The 20,875-nt window shown below is 36.8% G+C and overlaps 1 protein-coding gene across 1 annotated transcript in view; it reads right to left on the reverse strand.

The window, feature by feature from the left end:
- gcc2.S (GRIP and coiled-coil domain containing 2 S homeolog) overlaps positions 1-20,875 on the reverse strand; it is a 46,661-nt gene that overhangs the window by 19,415 nt on the left and 6,371 nt on the right. The window contains exons 2-13 of the mRNA XM_018249750.2: positions 17,134-17,190; positions 16,701-16,785; positions 16,286-16,353; positions 14,862-14,966; positions 11,487-14,492; positions 9,684-9,756; positions 7,956-8,056; positions 7,168-7,266; positions 5,739-5,858; positions 5,000-5,164; positions 2,885-2,989; positions 75-237 (exon numbers count right to left, since the gene is read on the reverse strand). Of these exons, the coding sequence (XP_018105239.1) occupies positions 75-237; positions 2,885-2,989; positions 5,000-5,164; positions 5,739-5,858; positions 7,168-7,266; positions 7,956-8,056; positions 9,684-9,756; positions 11,487-14,492; positions 14,862-14,966; positions 16,286-16,353; positions 16,701-16,785; positions 17,134-17,190 (4,147 nt within the window). The remainder of the gene's footprint in view (positions 1-74; positions 238-2,884; positions 2,990-4,999; positions 5,165-5,738; positions 5,859-7,167; positions 7,267-7,955; positions 8,057-9,683; positions 9,757-11,486; positions 14,493-14,861; positions 14,967-16,285; positions 16,354-16,700; positions 16,786-17,133; positions 17,191-20,875) is intronic.

Below are 20,875 nucleotides of genomic sequence, written 5' to 3' on the forward strand. Positions count from 1 at the left end.
TAAGCAATGAATGAGTTAAATCGCCACTACATTTCTACAGTTTTGTATAATTTTTAAAAAGTATGTTTGCTTACATATTTCTTCTCTTAGCATTTCTTGTTTCTGCTTTTGAGTCTGAAGCTCTTGTTCCAGATCCTCCAGCTGGCTGCTCTTAATTGAAATTTTTTGGTTGAGATCTTTCACCAATCGCTCATAGTCAGCCATTTCCATATCCATAAGTGTGCTCTTTTGTACATCCTGATAGATGAAAAAAATGCTTGTTTTTACTTGAAAGCAGGTAGTCACCCCCTACTTTAGAATACATACAGATGTAATGCTAACATTTAAAGTGATACGACACTAAAAAATAATTCTTCAAAATATTAACGTACATTAAAAGTTACCTATAGGTCATGTTGATCGATAGGTCTGTTTTTGTAAGTAATTGTTACTTCAAGTTCCTAAACCTGACTTTTGCCAACTTGACTGTCCCTTCTCAACATGTCCGGTAGAATTTCTAATGCTAACAAACTACTGAAGTTCAAATATGGCAGCCTCCTCATAAAGGATCACTGGGGATCAGATGGGTAATGTAAAAGCATCTGCAAATAACTTTAATGGCAAAATTAGAGATAGCATTCAAACACAATGTTATGATAGGATAGATGTAAAAATTTCTGGTGTCAGTATCTCTTTAAACCATCCTTTCTGGTGGCTTTCTGCATGCCCCAAATTTTGCTATTTATCTTTTACTGAAATGTACTGAATGAAGCAAGATTACTGTGAAATAAATCTACTACCCGAGCAGTGTGCAGTGTTAGAATGGGTAATGGTCTAATACAACCTAGCCCAATATAAATAAGGAGAAGGATATATTTGCTTCCAAAAATATACATATATAAATATTGTTAGGCCAGCTGCTTATCTTATCAGGATAATGATGTCAATGTTTTAACTGCTTGCTTTATTGGATTACATGTGGTACACGTACAACGTAAACTTCAGTATAGAATAATTACCTGTAGCTTTATGGCAGTTAATGACATGCATAAACAAAGCTGTTAAATATAATTCGATTTACATACAAAAAAAAGGATATTTTATTGGTTACTTATTTGATTATTTTCATTATTTATAAATTGTTGCTGCCTTCTTAATGCAGAAAGAGACAAAGTCTAAGGATTTAGAAAACTACATTGTCACTTAAAGGAATTGTGCAGAGTAAAAATATAAACTGAGTAAATAGATAGGATGCGCAAAATGAAAAAAAAATAAAAATCAATATAGTTAGTTTGCCAAAAATGTAATGTATAAAGGCTGGAGTGACTGGATGTCTCCATAATAGCCAGAACACTACTTCCTGCTTTGCAGCTCTCTTGGTTTCCACTGGTTACCAGTACCAGTCAGTATCCAATAAGTGACTTTAAAGGGAGGTGTTTATGTTTCATAACTGTTTGCTTCTGAATCTGGCCTATATGCTAAGGATCAAAAGCAAGCTCACTGAGCAGTTACGTTCCATGTGGGCCCCCTTCAAGTCGCTGACTAACTCCGAGTTAGAGAGTTGCAAAGCAGGAAGTTGGGTTCTGGATACTATATTAGACATCTGTTCACTCCAGCCTTTATAGATTTATGCCTAACTATTTAAGAAACATTTTTTTATTTTTGATAACCTATTTACCCAGTTTTTATTTTTACACTGAACGGTTTCTTTAAAGCCTAATTTATTAAAATCCATTCATAGTTAAAAATACGAAACGTGAATATGTCCAAAAATTATAAGGTAAATAGTGTTCTATAGCAATATATATGGTACCACATAATGTGGTCTCCTGGAAGCCACCTTTAAAGATTTATCCTATGTTTTTTCCTATAACCTCCATAATGTACTGTAAATGCTTCCTTTGCTTGGTTCAGTGATTTATCCTTATGTTCTCAAATGCTGTTAAGGCATATTTACAAACTTAGGAGAAGATTTAGTTAGTTTAAAAATCCCGTCCGACCGCCGTATTCTGCTCATCATGATCCGATTGTTGGGCCCTAGGGCCCACGATCGGATCAGCCAGATATCGCACACCTTAAAGGAGAAGGAAAGGAACAAAACAATACCTATCTCCTTGTGTTGTACTACTTAAGACCTTCTGAAACACTAGGTTAAAAAGCGCTTACGTCATTCAGATCTCCTAAAATCCATGTCCTTGTTCGCATCGTTTTTAAATTCAGGCAGGCGCCATGTTAGTTATGTAGCGGCGGCTTCCTTCACCTCTTTTTTCTTATTGCGCATGCGCCAAAAAAGTTGACCCGGAGCGTGTCAGTAGTGAAATAATCATCGATAAGCCTCACCTTAACCTGCTCTGTGTGGAGTTACTGGCCCATCACTGCGCACCACAAACTCTTCATGCAGACTGCTAAAAGTGATTCCCTTGCATCTCCTACACAAAAAAGCTCCTGTTCTGATTGGGTGGGGGCATGGGCACAAGGGCCAATGATGACGTGCTCATAGCCATCATCATTAGGAGTGCGCCCAGAGTACATGCGGACTACGAGTAACTTCTGCCTAAAGCGCATCACGGCTGCCTCTGGCAGCAGAGCAGAAGATGCCTGAGATAAAGGTGACGTCACCCAAGATCACACGCTGCCGTCTTGGGAGAGCGTCACTGCTTAAACACCAGACCGGGGAGAACAGATTGTGAACTCTCTGTAAGTTCTATGTGCCAAAGCCTTTACTTAAAAGGCTATCTATGTTTTGACTTTCCTTCTCCTTTAATGTGGGCATATCAGGGAGAGATCAGCTCGTTTGATGACATCACCAAATGAGTGGATCTCTCTATGTATGGCCAGCTTAATATATGTGTGGAAAAGAAATATTTTGCATACACATCAAAAAAAAATTTCTAAAATACATTACCCTCTTGACAAGCTCAAGCTCTTGCACAGTCTTTTGAAGCTGTTTCTTTTCCTTTTGAAGTTGATTCTGAAGCTCCTGAACTTGGCTCACTGCCAAAGAGTGATCCTATACAGACAAGGAGATTTGAGTACTTACTAAACAAGAATATGTGTAAACACAGTTAGCATTGTATATTGATAGTTGATCATGAGTACCATTTATGTATTTTGGTATCTAAACAATCAGTGTCCATTCTCTAAGAGTCCAGTACATATGGATCTGTAACCTACTTCCATTCACTGTTCAAGCAATTAAATATATTGATAATCGAAAACTTGTTTCTGCCAAGTCACACTTAACATTCTAGAGCTTCTGTAAATTATGTATCGTATATTTTCAAAGGAAAAGCAGCCCAATGACTCTGCTGAAAGCACCCCCAGGAAAGTCAGCTATTACTTGTCTCTTGTGAAGCGTGGTCTTCTTCCACAGCTTGCCTCCTCTACCATGTAGACCCCTTATGTCTGAGCACAGGTATTTGGTTATGTACATGTATAGCACTAGGACTTTGGTTTGGCATGAATAGCCCTTTACTTAATTTCATATTCCAGCTGTTGTAAGAACTTTATTATATGTATTTGCACAGATTCTCTGATGTTTTAAAATTCATACAGTGGTGTGAAAAACTATTTGCCCCCTTCCTGATTTCTTATTCTTTTGCATGTTTGTCACACAAAATGTTTCTGATCATCAAACACATTTAACTATTAGTCAAAGATAACACAAGTAAACACAAAATGCAGTTTTTAAATGAGGGTTTTTATTATTTAGGGAGAAAAGAAATCCAAACCTGTGTGAAAAAGTAATTGCCCCCTGAACCTAGTAACTGGTTGGGCCACCCTTAGCAGCAATAACTGCAATCAAGCGTTTGCGATAACTTGCAACGAGTCTTTTACAGCACTCTGGAGGAATTTTGGCCCACTCATCTTTGCAGAATTGTTGTAATTCAGCTTTATTTGAGGGTTTTCTAGCATGAACCGCCTTTTTAAGGTCATGCCACAACATCTCAATAGGATTCAGGTCAGGACTTTGACTAGGCCACTCCAAAGTCTTCATTTTGTTTTTCTTCAGCCATTCAGAGGTGGATTTGCTGGTGTGTTTTGGGTCATTGTCCTGCTGCAGCACCCAAGATCGCTTCAGCTTGAGTTGACGAACAGATGGCCGGACATTCTCCTTCAGGATTTTTTGTTAGACCGTAGAATTCATGGTTCCATCTATCACAGCAAGTCTTCCAGGTCCTGAAGCAGCAAAACAACCCCAGACCATCACACTACCACCACCATATTTTACTGTTGGTATGATGTTCTTTTTCTGAAATGCTGTGTTACTTTTACGCCAGATGTAACGGGACGCGCGCCTTCCAAAAAGTTCAACTTTTGTCTCGTCGGTCCACAAGGTATTTTCCCAAAAGTCTTGGCAATCATTGAGATGTTTTTTAGCAAAATTGAGACGAGTCTTAATGTTCTTTTTGCTTAAAAGTGGTTTGCGCCTTGGAAATCTGCCATGCAGGCCGTTTTTGCCCAGTCTCTTTCTTATGGTGGAGTCATGAACACTGACCTTAATTGAGGCAAGTGAGGCCTGCAGTTCTTTAGATGTTGTCCTGGGGTCTTTTGTGGCCCCTCGGATGAGTTGTCTCTGCGCTCTTGGGGTAATTTTGGTCGGTCGGCCACTCCTGGGAAGGTTCACCACTGTTCCATGTTTTTGCCATTTGTGGATAATGGCTCTCACTGTGGTTCGCTGGAGTCCCAAAGCTTTAGAAATGGCTTTATAACCTTTGAAATTGAACTCAGGTGTGATAAACCACAGTTAAGTTATTTTTTAACAAGGGGGGCAATCACTTTTTCACACAGGCCCATGTAGATTTGGAGTTTTTTTTCTCCCTTAATAACGTAAACCTTCATTTAAAAACTGCATTTTGTGTTCAATTATGTTATCTTTGACTAATAGTTAACGTTTTTTGATGAGCAGAAACATTTAAGTGTGACAAACATGCAAAAGAATAAGAAATCAGGAAGGGGGCAAATAGTTTTTCACACCACTGTATATATATTTGTAAAATATACCTTTCATAAGGTTTACCTTAATCTTTTGCTCCTTTATCAATTTTTCAGCTTCAAGCTCTTTATCCACCGCAAACTTAGCTCTCTGCATTTCTAGTATCTGTGATTCGTACAATTTATTGTTGGTCTGCATGGTCTCCATATGGGCTACCAAATCTTCATTTGCAAGGCTTAGCTTTTCTTTCTGGAATAAAAATCAGCAGCATTATTGTTAAGGCTTTTTGTTTTACTGCAAAAGTAAATGCTAACTGCACATTTCTGTCTATACATTACTAAATAATTATTAATATTCAATTATATAGAGCAGACATATTCTGCAAACCTTTAGAGATATCAAGCATCATTCACATTAATCCCTGCTGCAGTGGTGTTCACTATCCAAGTGCCTTTCACAGTCACATACTATGGTCAATTTTATCAGGATCAGGTAAAGCTTTTGTATTGTTGGAGAAAACCAGTCCTATCAAGTGAAAACCCATGCAGACACGGGGAGAACTTACACCTTGAAGATAGTGTCCTGACTGGGATAAAACCTTGGACTCTGCAAGCAGTCAATACTAACCAATGAACTACAGTGTTACCCATTTTTCAAGCTTTATGGGCATGTTCTGGGGCACTATGCTTAATCTGGCATAAAAAGAACTGCATCAGTTTTATACTAACTACAATACTATTCCTGCTGCACCTAGCCATAATAAAAAAAACTATGCAAAAAAAAAAATAAAAATAAAAAAAAAATCTTACTGGACACAACTCACCTCCAGCGTAGATGCTTGGACTCGTTTTACAAGCTCTGCCAATTCATTCTCAAAATTTCTCGATCTCTCCTTTTCTACTTCCAGCAGCTCTACTTGCCTATCGTATTCTCGCACGAGGTTCTAGAAATACATTAATGATTCAAAATACCAATATGAAGTCCCCCATCAAACTTTACGTTTTTTCCCTTGAAGTCCCAACCCACAGAAGTTTTGTATAAAAGTATTTGAATAAAAATCGTAAAGCTTTTGAAAGAGTAGGTTGTTAGGCCTTGATTCCGCTTGTAGCAAAAGCTGATAGCTAAGTAGTGTTCTTGATTGATGTAGTACTGTTTTTACCACAGTTTAGTTATCACAACTAAAGTGATCATTTTAGAATACTTCTTCATATTGCTGTACTGTATATAAGGATTACATTCTGTGTATGCCAACCCATAAGTACCTGAAGCAAATCGTTAACACAGATCATTCAAACAGCATAGTGGACAATATTTTCTTTTCGGTTGTTTTGCCTATTGTCTCTGGCTTTTGTCACGGGAAAAAAAAAAAAGATGTTTGTGGAATTACACTGGGCTCACAAAGTAGAATTGAAAAGGTCTAACCTACAAGAGGCTTTAGTGAACCCTGCAAAATCACTTCTGAGGAGAAGTAGGTTTCTGAAAAACTTCCAGAGTTTCAGCGCTCACTAAGGAATTTTTGGGAATACAATGTACCTTAAAGTAGTTGTTCACCTTCCAATCACTTTTTTTCTCAGTTCAGTTGCTTTCATATAATACCAGATAAATAAAAACTTTTTAAAATGGCTTTCTATTTTTGACCATTTTTCTAATATTTAAGTTTCAGTTTTCACCTTCAAATGTCTCCCTGGAGTAGCTATAATATATATAAAATTTGATACATTAGTTGAAACAATTCTTATCTCTGGTTCTGCTAAACAGAATCCCTGAGTTTCATTAAAGGCAGTTGTAATAATTCACACAATTCTTGCAAACATCCCACTCATGCTGCCAAGATCAACTAATGCAGTAATTTGTAACAAAGTCTGCACCCTGTTTATTGTGTTTGGAAGGTAAACAACCACTTAAAGGCCAACATCAGACTGGGGTTTTGGCTGGGTGGAAAACAGCAGCGGTCTCTTTTCGTTTTAAACATATGGGAAATGCTCAACCTGAGGACATGAAGTGGTGACAGGAAGTGCGGCACAGCATTGCTATGGTGAGCACTCACAAAGCAGAGAGCGGAGTTGTAATCACTGCTGTTCTTCCACTAATGATAACTGCAGTTAATACCTCCAGCCTGCCTTTAGTATAATGGGACATGGATGCTTTGAAAACTCACATTGTAATAATCATAGATATGAATGTAAGTGATTGCCCAGGGATGAAAGATGACATTTGTGTATTTCTATTATAAAGGTAATTTCTTGCTATACCTGGTATCCTTCAGCACTTTGAACAAGATCCTTCATGGAAGATGTAAATTGGTTTCTTTCTGATCTAGTCTTCTGCAGTTCTTCTTTTATTGAGTGATTCTTAAGAGAATAAAGTTGAAATAAAGTTGAAAATAAAATGACTGATATATTTACAAATATATTGCACAAATCTCATTGCCTTTCTGCTATATGTTACATGGCCAGACAGTGCTAAGTTATCAAGATACATATACATATCAAATTAGCAACCTTAGTTACACCTTGTAATGCCACAATGTAATTATTACAATATTTTCAGCTTGGAACTGTGACACTGATATGAGACTGCCTGATAAACTGCCTGGCAATAGAAAATACATGGCTGTAAACCTGGGCCACACTACTGGCTAGTCAGGCTCAACGATTGAACTATGGGGCCTCCATGTAATGCAGGCCAGCTGTTTAAGGATTTCAAATTGGAGCAGACAGGTTTTGTAAACCATATTACAGAATGTCAGAGTGGACAATTTACCTGCAAATTTGACCAGACCTGCCTGCCTGTAACTAAATTAAAATCTTTCCATAAGAGAGAGAGTGTTACCACAATCTAACATCATGCCTGCAAGCACACACAAAGTATCGCCATTACTATAAAGCAAATACATCCTTAGAAAGACAAATGCATATATAATCCAGAATACTTCACCAAACCAAAAAGGAGACGGCACTCCGATAAGAAGAAAGGCAGATTTATTGCAATATCCTGCAAAGATAATACACTTTATGAATTTCAGGATCCAGAATATTACCTCTTTTTTACAGCTGTCCAGTTCCTTCCTGGCTTTAACTGCAACTGCTTTAATTTTATTACATTTTTCTTCTGTTTCTTTAGAACGTTTTTCCAGATTTGCTTAAAGATGAAGTGAACATGAAAACACAGAAATCAGAATAAAAAATATACATTAATGAAACAGTATAAATATTAAACAATACAATGACAAACAAAACAATTAAACTAGACAAATAAAAAAGTTCTTAAGCAGTACAGGTATGTGCTCATTAGTTAAAATTCCATGGAAGGGTGGTTTTACATAAAATATGTAAATATTTTTATACAATACACAGTAAAGAATAAAAATATTTGTGTGCAATTTGCATAAGTCTACTTTATCTGGCTTCGTAGAAAGAATCCTTGCCACAAATCCTTCCTCACTGCATACAAATGATGAAAGTATATGCACTGTTGAAATGTTTTTTATTTGGATCTATGTCGCTGTCTCTACCTATGGTGATTAGAAAATCCTGAACTACCCCATTGAAATTGTAGAAGTGATATTGTGTTTATCGCTGCTGTCCCCTTTTCCATCAAATCAAACTTCACAGTTTTGGGAGTTTGAAGGCAGTGCCATGTCTCACTTTTTTCTTCTGCCTCTCTGCTGGATGAATGTAGTGGGACAACTCCTACAATTACAACTGGAACACTGGATGTTAAAAATCCGGCTCATATATCAAGACAAATTAATAACTTAAAACAATCTACAAACTGATCTGAGCCAAGGACATCATGAATCTATTCCAGGGTTCCCTACTGCCACAGCAAAGACTGTGAGACAATTTTTCATCCAGCAGGCTTACCAACAAGCATAAAGACATTGAATGGATGGCTGTGGACTACCCGAGACATTGATATATGCCCGTAAGCTGTCCAGATACAGGCATTGCCTATGGTGTATCATCAACTAGAAAGCGTGTCCCTTTTGTGACTGCCAGAAACTGTGAAAAACATGGGGCTTATTTTTTTTTCCCCATTTAATTTTTTTTTTTTTGCACCCTGTCCCATTGTCTGATACATGGCCCACTCCTATCAGCAACACTTACAAGCACACTTTTGGTGAATAAAGTGAAACTCGCATTCACACCCTGGCCCTCCTTTGTTGCAGTAGCTAGGTGCTCAGTCCTTAAAGGAGACGGCCATCCCCAGAATACAATGGAGTGAACAAACGAACTACTGGCACGCAGTAGCACTTGCTACAGAGGGTTAACCACTACGTGTTTATTGTGTCAAGCAAAAATTCACAACGTTTTTGGGGCTGGCCCCTTTGTCAGGTGATGTGGCAGTCATTAATTACAGCCCTTTAGTAGCCTAATGGCCCTCCCACCAAGGAAAAAAAAACTTCAAACAAATCAAAAAAATATTTTGAATATTTTGCCTGTTGGTTTAATTAAAAATATCTATTTTTTGTTATCTCTTTTACTAAACAGAGTAAAGACTGAAATTTAAGCCACTTTCATTTTCCAGCATCCTGAGGATAAGGCATTTATAATCAGTTATAATACAGACTTTTCAACACAAGTCCTTCGTTATCATGCTCATATTGAGCCAAGGGTCTTCCTAGATTAGACAGTTGAGACCTGAGTCAATGTCTAATGTCTACACACAGATCACAAAACATTTAATTTACTGAGAAAGTATCAAAGCCTAGTATTTTCCAAAAGCAGCAAATGTGGTGAGGTCATAGAGAATTTCTATACAATACCTATTTTAATTTCAAGTTCTGATATATGAGATTGTTGCTCAAGTTCCAGTGCCTTTGATTTTGAAAGTGAATCCTATAAGAAAACACAGCAAAATAAAAACACAAAAGAATTGTATTTTATCGTAAAAATAAACTGATTTTGACTTTTCTGCCCAAGAGCTATTGGATTATCATCAGTGGTATCACTAAATGAATTGTGTCTCAGAAGTAAGAAATATGCAACTGATGTATATTTAGTGTTCCATGGAACATTAAAATATTAATGTGATACATTACTTAACACCAATAAATCTGAAAACATTAAAGTTAGACTACTTTTTTGATGAACATACGATTTTATAAAAAGCTATGTCTTGCCCTGTTATATAAAAACAATAGGAGATCACTGCTACAAAAAGGTAACATATGTATAATCAATAGGGGTGCCAAATCATAGGAACCAATGACGTTTTCTGTGAATTTGAGCACTGGCCTAGGGTCTTAGGTAATCAATTATAATAACGAAGGGCACCCCAAGTGAGCATGCCTGAGGTCCGAAAATTATTTGGTTTGTGATTAACTTGCACTCAAGTTTCTACATGCAGTATGTCTTATTTAACTATGTAAATCAGGGGTGTCCAAACATTTTGCAACGAGGGCCAGATTTGGTGAGGTGAAAATGTGTGGGGGCCGACCATTCAGACTGCACTGGACCAGATCAGACAAGTGAGGGCAGAAGTGGGAACTGACTGAAGGCGCATATTTAAGCTATTGCATTTGTCACAAGTAAGTTCTTTTTTTCGTTAACCGCAAACTTTATTTTATAGACGGCGTACACAGACCAATAGCTTGCCAATTTGCTCAAAAAAATCTGAGATCTGGTTGCCAATTAGGCATGGGCATGAGTATGACTAAAAGGATGTGATTTCTGTACAACTTGTTGCATTGATTTGTCCTGTACAAGTTGGATCACAACATTTTCATAGTGTTCATAACCCCCAATTCAGGGGAGCATGGATAAGGACACAGGACTCTACTTTCCACATTACCACCTCAGGATTTCCCACGAGATCCTTGCAGAAGATGATGATTTTAACCACTGATCAGGGTTAAAAGAGGCAATCTCATGTATGTAATTAAGGAAGTAGTTTTTAGTTCACTGGAATTTAGTGGCCTTAGAGCAGAGATAGTCCGCCTGACAGCCCCCACTGATCTATTGCTAATTACTGCCTCCATGAGAAATAAAACAGAACAAAACCAGATGCACTGACTGTGTGGGAGAGCAGCAAACAGTGTGTACAGGCTGCTGCTTATCTTATTAGGAGAGTGTGCCACTTCTTATTTTCGCGCGCGGTCTCTGCTGCAATTCAGTTGCTATGGGGACCAATGTATGGAGGCCAGGTGGGACAACTTTCTATTCCAAGCTGAATCTACACGGATTTATTGCAGGAGCAGCCACACTCAAAAGCTCCGGTATGTTGAGGGGAAAACATCAATCGTGGTCTACCAGAAACAAGTGATCGGGCCAGTGTATATTTGAAAACGGGCCGCATTTGGCCCGCGGGCCATACTTTGGACATGCCTGATGTAAATATTTTATTTAATATTGATCCAATTTTCTTGGATAAATTGCCTATGTTCCCTAAACAATTTTTAAAAATCTATGATCCATCTTTTTTAAAAATAAAATTAAAAGTTCACTGGATTATGCATGGATACACCCGGTCCACTTACATAACAATGTACAAAAGAGAAGAATCTCTTCATACAGTACATGCATGCATTTTCTTAGTTTATAATGCATACAAAGAAATATATGCTTACCTTTACAGAGTTCAGTTCCAGTGTGAGTACTTTCATATCAGACTCCTTGCTTTCCATCAAAGATTGTAAATTCATTTGACCTTCCTGGTTGAACTGCAAAAGCATTTCAACTTTTTCCTTTTTTAAAGTCTCCAGGTCTGCTGTTAAATTTTCAAGACCTGTAATAAGGTCCTTGTTTTCAAGGTTTGACTTCTCCAGTGCATTTTTCATCTCTACTAAATCATTTAGCAGAGCCTCCTTGTCTCTTAGCGTTTCATCTAACTCTTCTTTCAGAAGCACCTTCTCTTTAGAGTAGTCATTTAATATTGCTCTTAACTCTGCACTCTGAGACTCCGCTTCTTCCTGAAGTCTCTCAAATTCAACAGATTTCTCATCCCTCTGTAAAATCATATTCTGCTTCTCTTCATTTATCAGAGACATTGCCTCATTAATAGATTGCAGCATATGAATAATATCTTGCTCCGCATCATCAATTGATAATGTCTCTCTAAGAACAATAAGCTGGGATTTTACTGCTTCGATTTGATGCTGTTCACTTTCAAGAAATTTTGTTACCTGTTCTTTGTCTTCCGCGACCAGCTGGAACTTCATTTTTAATTCTTCTAGTTCCTGCTTCAAAGTAAAACATTCATTGTGTTCAGACATAAGCCTATCAAAGTCGTTGCTTAAAATTTCCTTTTCTTTACGGATATTCAGCACTTCATCTTGACACTTTCGACACTCTGTTTCAAGGTCATTTTTGCACATATGTAAACTTTGAACTTGTTGTTGTAGATTTTCTCTTTCATTATCAGTGTTGTCCTTACATTTTATGGAGTCTTGAAGTTTTTCTGTCAGTTCCTCGATAGTTTGCTTAAGCCTGGCTTTAAGCTGTTCCTGATCCTCAATCTCTTTTTGTAAGCTCAAATTTTTGGCTTGTTCAGACTTGCACATATCATGCAGTTTATTTATTTCCTCACCTGAAGATTGGACAGCACAGAATACTTCTGAACTGTGCACCTTAGCTTGACCCAATTTTTCTTCCAGGTCTTTAAGCAGCTCACTTTTTTGGTGCAGCAATGTCACTGCTTCTTCATTCTTTTGTTGTAAGTTTTCGATTTGAAGCTGTAACTCTTCACATTCAGTCTGCCTGGATAATAAAACTTTTGCTTCCTCTTCAAGCTTTTTCACAGTTTCAAGAAGGTCGTTTTTCTCATTATAAGCATCTGTCAACTTCTCCTGAAGCTCCTCTTGTAATCTAAGACAACTGCTGTGTTCAGTCATAAGCCTTTCAAAGTCTTTACTCAGCATGTCTTTTTCTTCCTTAAGATTTAACATTTCATCATGAGATGTATTTGATTCATGCTCCTTCTTTTTCTCCAACAGTAATTTTTCCAGTTGCAATTTAAGGTCAGTTGAAATGCTTTCAGATTCACTGAGTTTTTCTGTCAGCTGATCATTTTTTTGTGTTAATTCACAAATAAGATTTGCCTGTCCATCTGTTTCCTTTTGCAAACTCAGAGCTTTAGATTGTTCAGTCTTGCACATCTCCTGCAATTTACTGATTTGCTCAGTTGATGATTTTATGGTAGAAAATACCTCTTCATTTTGTATGGTAGTTTGACCCATTTGTATTTCCATGTCTTTTAACATCTCATCCTGTCTGTGTAGAGTGGCAACCACTTCTTCATTCTTCTGATGCAAGTTCGTAATTTGAAGCTGAAGTTCTTCACATTCAGCTTGCTTGCCCAATAAAAGATCTACTTCAGCCTGCAGCCGGTTCACAGTTTCAAGTAGGTCATTCTTGTCTTTGTATGCTGCTCTCAATTTCTGCTGCAACTCATTGACATCTATTGCTTGTTGTTGCTTCATTGCTTCAAACTCCCTGCTGATCTTTCCAGCAGATTCCCCCAGTTCCTCTTGAAGGCTTACAAGTGTTTCCCTCAAGTTTTCATAACTTCTTACAGCTTCAGATTTTTCCTGATGCAGATTGTCATTTTGTTCCCTGAGAAGCTGCATATCATGTGCAAAGGAAGATTTCTCATTGTCAGACTGTGATGCTATTGAATGTTTCAAATCATTTATTTCCTGTAAGTGCTGCTGTTTCATGGCCTGGATAGCTTCACTGTACTGTTTCTCTGACTTTTCAAAATCTTTCTTTGCAACCTGAAGCTCACATTTTAATTTTTCAATCAAGCCATTGTATTCTTCTATAGCAAGCTGCAGTTCATTTATCTTAAATTCCAATTCTTCTCGTTCATGAAAGTATTCACTCTTTAAGTTCTTAAGCTCAGTTTCTAACTTTTCTTTCACATTATTAGTATATGCAAGTTCTTCTTGTAAAATACTTTGTTGTGACTCTAGGTCTGTCAGAAGATTTTCTAAGAGTAACACTTTATCTTCCATAACTTCAGGTACAACTGTCTGGGCTTCAGGAACTGTGCTCTTTCCCTCAATTTTTTCTTTAAGGTGTTTTACTTCAAGGGCATGATTCTTATTATTTCTTTCCATTTCTTCCAACAACATATTTTCTTTTTCCCTGTACTGGTTTAGCAACTCTTTTTGTTTCACATACTCTACTGTTGATGATTCAAGCTGACTTTTAAGGTCTAATACATCACTCTGGTGTGCATTTGTTACTTTAAGAAGCTGTTCATTAAGGTTTTGAATTTCATGCTGGTGCTGCTCATAAACCAATAATTGAGAATCTTTCAACTTGCTTATTTCCTGGTTCCTTTCTCCAATGACTGCATCCAATGTTTTTTGCAATTTAGAAATCTGCTCCTCGTATGATGAATGTATTTGCTCAACATCTACTTTTAATTTTGTAATCTCCCCTTCTTGGTTACATCGGTGGTCCAGTTTGTCATATGCCTCTTTCAGCTCCCTTTTCAGTGCATCTACCTCTTCCTTGTGTTTAGTCTGGTTTTGATTTATTTCATCCTGCATTTTTTCAATCCTTTCTGACAAACAACCATTTGATTGCTCATAATGACTTTGTAATTCTGAAGCTTTCCTAGCAGAATCCTGCAAAATAATATTAAGATATGATTCAAATGCCTTAACTTTAAATAAACTTTATACTGCAACATTATTATATATACAGATGAAGCCACTTGGATTTGTGTGTTAAATGCGTCATGACTTATATCAAGTCATCCTAACTCATTTAATGCATTGTGGTGAATGCTTTAATTGGATGGGATGCTGTGACGCAATTTTCTGTGTTAAATGGGATAAGTGGGATATCTGGGTTTAGTTATTCTGTGTCAAACACACAAACCAAAGTTGCTTCATCTGTATAATATAATAAGCTTTCAACATTGATGTTAAAAAATTAGCTGGGAAAAAAAGAAAAACAACCAGAATTCTTGCTATTCAAGAAGAAACACATACCTCAGCTTCCACTTTAATTTTAGCATATTCTTTCTTAAGCATAACCAGCTGCTGTTGAGTTTCTGCTTTTTCTAACAGGACAGAATCTAGACGATCAGTGAGAGCCTGGTGAAAGAAAAATTATATTAATACCAAGAACTTTGCCACCTGATCTGCATGTTCAACTACATTTTTTATTCATCGAAGTATACTACAGTATACCTCAGATATTGGGGTCAAACTAAAGGAATATAAAAATTGTGAAGTCAACAATTGTGGTTGTATTATGTTATTTATGGTGTAATGCACATTCAGGGAAATTAAAAACATGATTACTGTGTCTATCGTGTTTTTTTTTTTTAAAGAGCCGAAACATGGTGCCAAAACACCCAAACTAACATTGTGGCTCGCTAAAACCCTTTATTCAAAAGCTAGAGGTGGGGGGGAATACTGCCATTGCTGGTGAACAAACACAGTCTCTAGTGAATAATCAGCCCACTACAAGGAGAAGGTAAGATTGCATTTGTTCAGAAATAGTAGTTCAATAGTAGTTCAACTACTGTAAATTTGTGATATAAAACAACCTATTTTACTAAATAGACAAACAACCCAATCCATAAGAACTGAGCATAGTCCATACTAAACTAAAGCAATTTAGGGGCAGATTTGTGTAAAACATGAAATTAGAGCTCACCACAGAATAACTCACCAACTGTCTAGTCATTCCTATGGGATTTTAGAAGCATATTATCCAGGGCTGGGTCATACTGGCCTGGCGCCCCAGGCAACTCGGCTGGCCGAGTCGCCCCCTCCACAGAGCACGCGCGCACATGAGCGCGTTTATGCACGCTAAGAGCCGCGTCCAGCACACACCACACTCCCCTTAAATAGGCGCAGTCACGTCATCGCGCATGACACACTTCTCTCACGTAGGCGCGCGCATGCGCACAAGGAGCAGGACTTCACACCGGACTGGGGTAGGCAGCAGCTAAAGGTACGTGCTGGGCGCCCCCCCGAGCTTTGCGCCCTAGGCACGTGCCTACTTTGCCTACCCCTAGTTCCGGCCCTGATATTATCAAATGGTGAACTCTCACCCATTAATAAATATGCTTAGAAAATTCTACAGGCATGAATAGAAAGCGAGTGAGTTATTCTGTGGTGAGCTTTCATTTTACAGTTTGATAAATCTTCTCCTAAGTGTACTAAATAAAAGTTCAAACATCAAATACACTGGGAACAGGAACGTTTAGCCGCTAATATGTGTTTGTCAAACCTATTTTATTATTAGAAAATAAAATAATTTTCAGAAATGTGAATTATCTGCTTAAAATTGAGATGGTAGCTCAGCTCAGAGATCCCATAGATGTAATTTTAATCATCAAATTAGAAGAATTCACAAAATTGTTTTAGAAATTAACATTCAAAACAATGCAAATATATTTTACCTGCACAACATCATCTACACCTTCTGTAGTGGGTTTTGATTTGTGACCTTCGATTTCCTTCTCTAAATCTGAAAAGAGGCAGAAAAGGGTAAACGAGTTTTCTCTAATTTCCTAATTAAGAGTTATTAAATACTTCTACAAATTATTGTAAAATAAATAAAAGATAATTATATTTACCATATTTACCCATATGGATTTATGATAGCTTAATAATCATCCAGTGCAGGGTACGGTTTTATTATCACAGGGAAAGGAAATAAGCTAAACACACTTTAATAATTTGCTTAAAATTTACTCAATGGTAAATAGCCTTCCCTCAATTTGGAGCTTTCCAGATAAGGTTTAAGAAATAATGTGACAATTTTAAGGTAAGCATGCCTAAAGACAAAGCAAACAATACAAGCTTTATTTTTACCTGAGCATTTTGTCTTAAGTTTCTGAATCAGCATAATCTGTTTTTTTGCAAATTTGATGAGTTCTTCTTTCGGCAATGTATCCAGCTAGAAGGCAACACAAGGTACAGATATTAATACAATACATTAATTACAATGTACTATTAACAACATTAATACAATGTACTACAATATTTGGAGTTTAATGCAAAAATATTCTGTTTTATATTGGTATGGTCCTTGATGTTTGAGGGTAGCTGAAATTAAAATACTTTAACATTAAAAGGTAGGAATTAAACCCCACAAATGTTTGTAGGACTGTAATCCTAAAGCAGGACAGAGCTGAGCCTTGGTTATTCAGATGTTATTTCACTTAACTATCCAAGCAAAGGATTGCTAATGGACTAAAGATCTAGGATAATAGAAAAGTGAAGTAATGCAGAAGTGTAATGATACCTTTGATTTGGCTTGCCCTGGAGTGGCTGGGGATGAAACTCCATCTTGACCAGTGTCCTGAGGAAAAACATATCTGTTTATCTACAGATACATATTACAACACAATAAAATATATCAGGTATCTAAGTACTTGAAGGAGAACTATATCTTAACAAAGAAGGAGGCTAGAAATTCTGCACATTATGTTTTAAAGTTCTGTACCAGTCGAAGGTAACCACAACCCTTTAAATAATTATGAAAATCTGTAGCTTTGAATGTATCACCAGTAGCTCCCCATCTGTTCACATCACATACTCTGTGCTGCTGTCAGTTACCCAAGTTTAGGACCTTGCAATATACAGAACACATTGAATATAAAAGTCACAATACCATGCTGATTAGTAAAGAATTACGATTCTCATTAGATTGCAGCTGACACCAGCACAGTTTATATTACACTTAAATTTCATAATCAGCCCTGTAACATCAGCTTCTATGACAGGCAAACATCATTTTCTGCTTGATAATTTGTGATGGTCCCTAAACTTAGCTTCTCATCAACATCTAAGAGCACAATGAGCATGCTTATGTCGCTGACACACTTAAGAAAACATAAGATGGTGACCCTCTGTGCACAACCCTGCAGTCCTGGATAATTACTGTTATTGAGGGTCTGAGACTTTAGGTTGGTGCAGTAAGTTTGGTATATAAAATATAGCATTTCTACCTGTATTTGTTTTTAGGGGTTAAGTCTCCTTTAAACCGAGTAACTAATGCATTTTGAAAAAAACATGTTTTCCCATAAAAGTATCCCTTTAATATAGTGAATTATTTAAAACTCATTGATAAACTTCAGTAAAAAGTGATCTGCTCAGCAAAATGTCCTGAAAAATGGCATAACTTTTGCTTAGATTTCCATATTATTTAAATTATAGCAATGTTTTAAACATTTTTCAAACTTAGAATTAATCTGTATGACATCTGTTGAAATACATTACATGACCAAAAGGACGTGAGTGCTTTCTAAGAATTGGATTTGGCTATTTTAGCCACAACCATGTATTACAGATGCTTAAATTGAACATACAGACATGCATTCTCCTTAGACAAACATTTGCACTAGAATGGGTCTTACTGAATAGTTTAAAGTGGCACTTTCATAGAATGGCACCTTTTCAAACCTTTCAGTTTGTCAAAATTCTGTCTTGCTCCACTAGCTCTTGTCAAACTTTACTTTTGTTATTGTGAAGTGGAAAGTTCACAAACTTTTGCCCATGTCATGTATGTTTTATTTACAGGAAGCAGGAAGAATAACTAAAAATCAATACTCTTATCCCTCAACAGGAACATATGTTGGTTAAGCTTTGTCAGTGAAGAAACTCTGGGCTTGATGGAAATATTTACGTGGAACTGTCACCATCATCTTCAGGCATTCAGAGATGTTTTCCAATCGAGAGCTAATACTTGTCCCATATTAAATCTGCCAATCTTTTTAAATGATATATGTAAAGTTTAAAATAGTACTATGCAAGTTAACCAAGTCATTTTAGGTCCAAATTAACCAAAGTGTAACATTCAAGAAAAAAAATGTAAAAGTGGTATCTTTAATAGTTAACTAAGATGATCATTGGTAAGATTGTTCCAAAAATAATGGTTGCCTTTTGCACATAACACTCTGGACATATATCTAGGATAGTAGTTATCTGACTTTTTTGAAGCCTCTAGTATGAGCCCTGTTCTTAATGTTATAGATACAGGTATGAGATCTATTATCTTTATTATATATTTATCTATTATGCTTGTGATCTCCATTTTTCAGAGAGGTACTGTATTTGTGGCAAAATTATGGCTACTAAAAAACTTAAAATAGAAACCATTGTGTGCTAAGAACATGCATTTATGCTAAATTAGCTACCATCAAGTAAATGTTATTGTTCTATTATTACATAGAAAAGGGAAATACAAATAAGAACTATTTATATAAATATGACTATTTCATAGGTTTCACAATAATAGATCCCATAGCTGTATATGAAAACATTGTTGTTTCAGCAATCCATCCATAGATCGAATAAAATATACAGCGGTGTTTAATAGTTTGTAAACCCTTTTTGATTTTAAATATTTCCGCATATATTTCAGAAAAGTCCTAAAACTGGATACGGAGAACATTATACAGTATATTATATATATTTGTGTGTGGAAAAGTATGTGCACTAACAGGATTCTCAGTTCTTTTGAAAAACACAAATCTAGTTCTTCACTATTCAGGACTTATCTAAACAAAGAACGTTTGTGGAAGTGTATCTTGGCTTGAACAAAGGGCATTTCTGACGATCTATGAAACAATATGCTCACCAGGTTGGAAAAGGTTACTAAACTATGTCTAAAAAGTAGACTCCACCATTTCATGGTCAGGCACATCATGTACAGGCAATTCAACACCTTCCCTGGTAATAGTTGATTCAGTAAGATTACACCAAGAACAAGACATTCAATACTTCACAAGATCTCAAAGAACCCCAGGCTATCATCTAAGGAACTAGATGCAATGCAAGAGAGTAGAGTAACACAAGTTTGCAAAACACACATATATACATATATCTCTAAATGGTTTAAACCATTAAGTCCGTTACCATTTTCAAAAACTAAAAATGCCTCTCTCTACTACCAGCCTAAAATTTCTAGCTCAGCAGCTGTCAGAACTGTATACATGATGACAAAGTAAGAAACGTATTTCACTGCACTAGTCTCTTTGCACTAAAGTTTTTTTTGACTGCTGCTGACCCTCTGGCAGAGAATATCTTGACCACCTTTCGCCTCGGCTAATTATACCGAATGAGGGGTAGTGTGCATAAAACACCGAGCAGTGAAAAACAGACCTTCACTCAAAAATGGTCAACTAAGCATTTTTTGGAGCGGAAGTTCACCCACCACACCACTGCATGCTTTCAGGGGTGCTGTGCCATGAGGCAAGTTCAGGGGAAAATAAAATGCCCCAGGTAACGCCAAGAGTGAAATTCTAGATAAGCGCTGAATGCGAGGTAGGGTGGCATAAAAAAGGCTGCCTCAGGGCGGCAAAAGTTGCTGGAACGCCCCTGCGTGCTTTACACAATGTTTCTGTTGGATTTACATCGGTGACCAGCAGACAAAAATGTTTTGATCACCACTGTTTTCTGCCAGATGGTAGCAGCAGTCAAAACATCCAATGTGCAGTAGGCCTGAAACCGAAGCAACCTAATTTACTAATTCTTAATTTGCAAACACGAACTGATAACTCAGCCAGTCTTTAGGACAGAGCTTCAGGTGAAATAGTATAAATATATACCTAAATGCAGCAGTGTCATTTGTACAGTTGCCCAACTGTATGTTTGCCTCACAGTATTTAAAGACCAAAATTATTCACAGTAATGAGGTAGAAGCAAGTTTTGAATTTTGTTTTGCCACAGTTAGGATTTTTGAAGAGCTATATCATTAACGTTTTGAATTTGTACATTCATTGTGTAGTACGGCTAAGGAAAAATATGCACACAAATTTCAAGAAAGCTATGAAAAAGCTTTTATGTTTATATGGCCTGACCTGACCAAGTTCCTTCCTCTTCTCAAAGCATGCTGAATGTTACATTTGTAAAGCAGACAAATATTTATGGTAGAGGTATGGGAACTGCTATCCAGAATGCACAGGAACTAAGGTTTTCTGGATACGGGATCTTTCTGAAAGCCGGATCTCTACACCTTAGGTCTGCTAAAAACTAATTTTAAG

Source organism: Xenopus laevis, chromosome 2S (genome assembly GCF_017654675.1).
Source record: "Xenopus laevis strain J_2021 chromosome 2S, Xenopus_laevis_v10.1, whole genome shotgun sequence".
In the NCBI taxonomy this organism is placed as follows: domain Eukaryota; kingdom Metazoa; phylum Chordata; class Amphibia; order Anura; family Pipidae; genus Xenopus; species Xenopus laevis.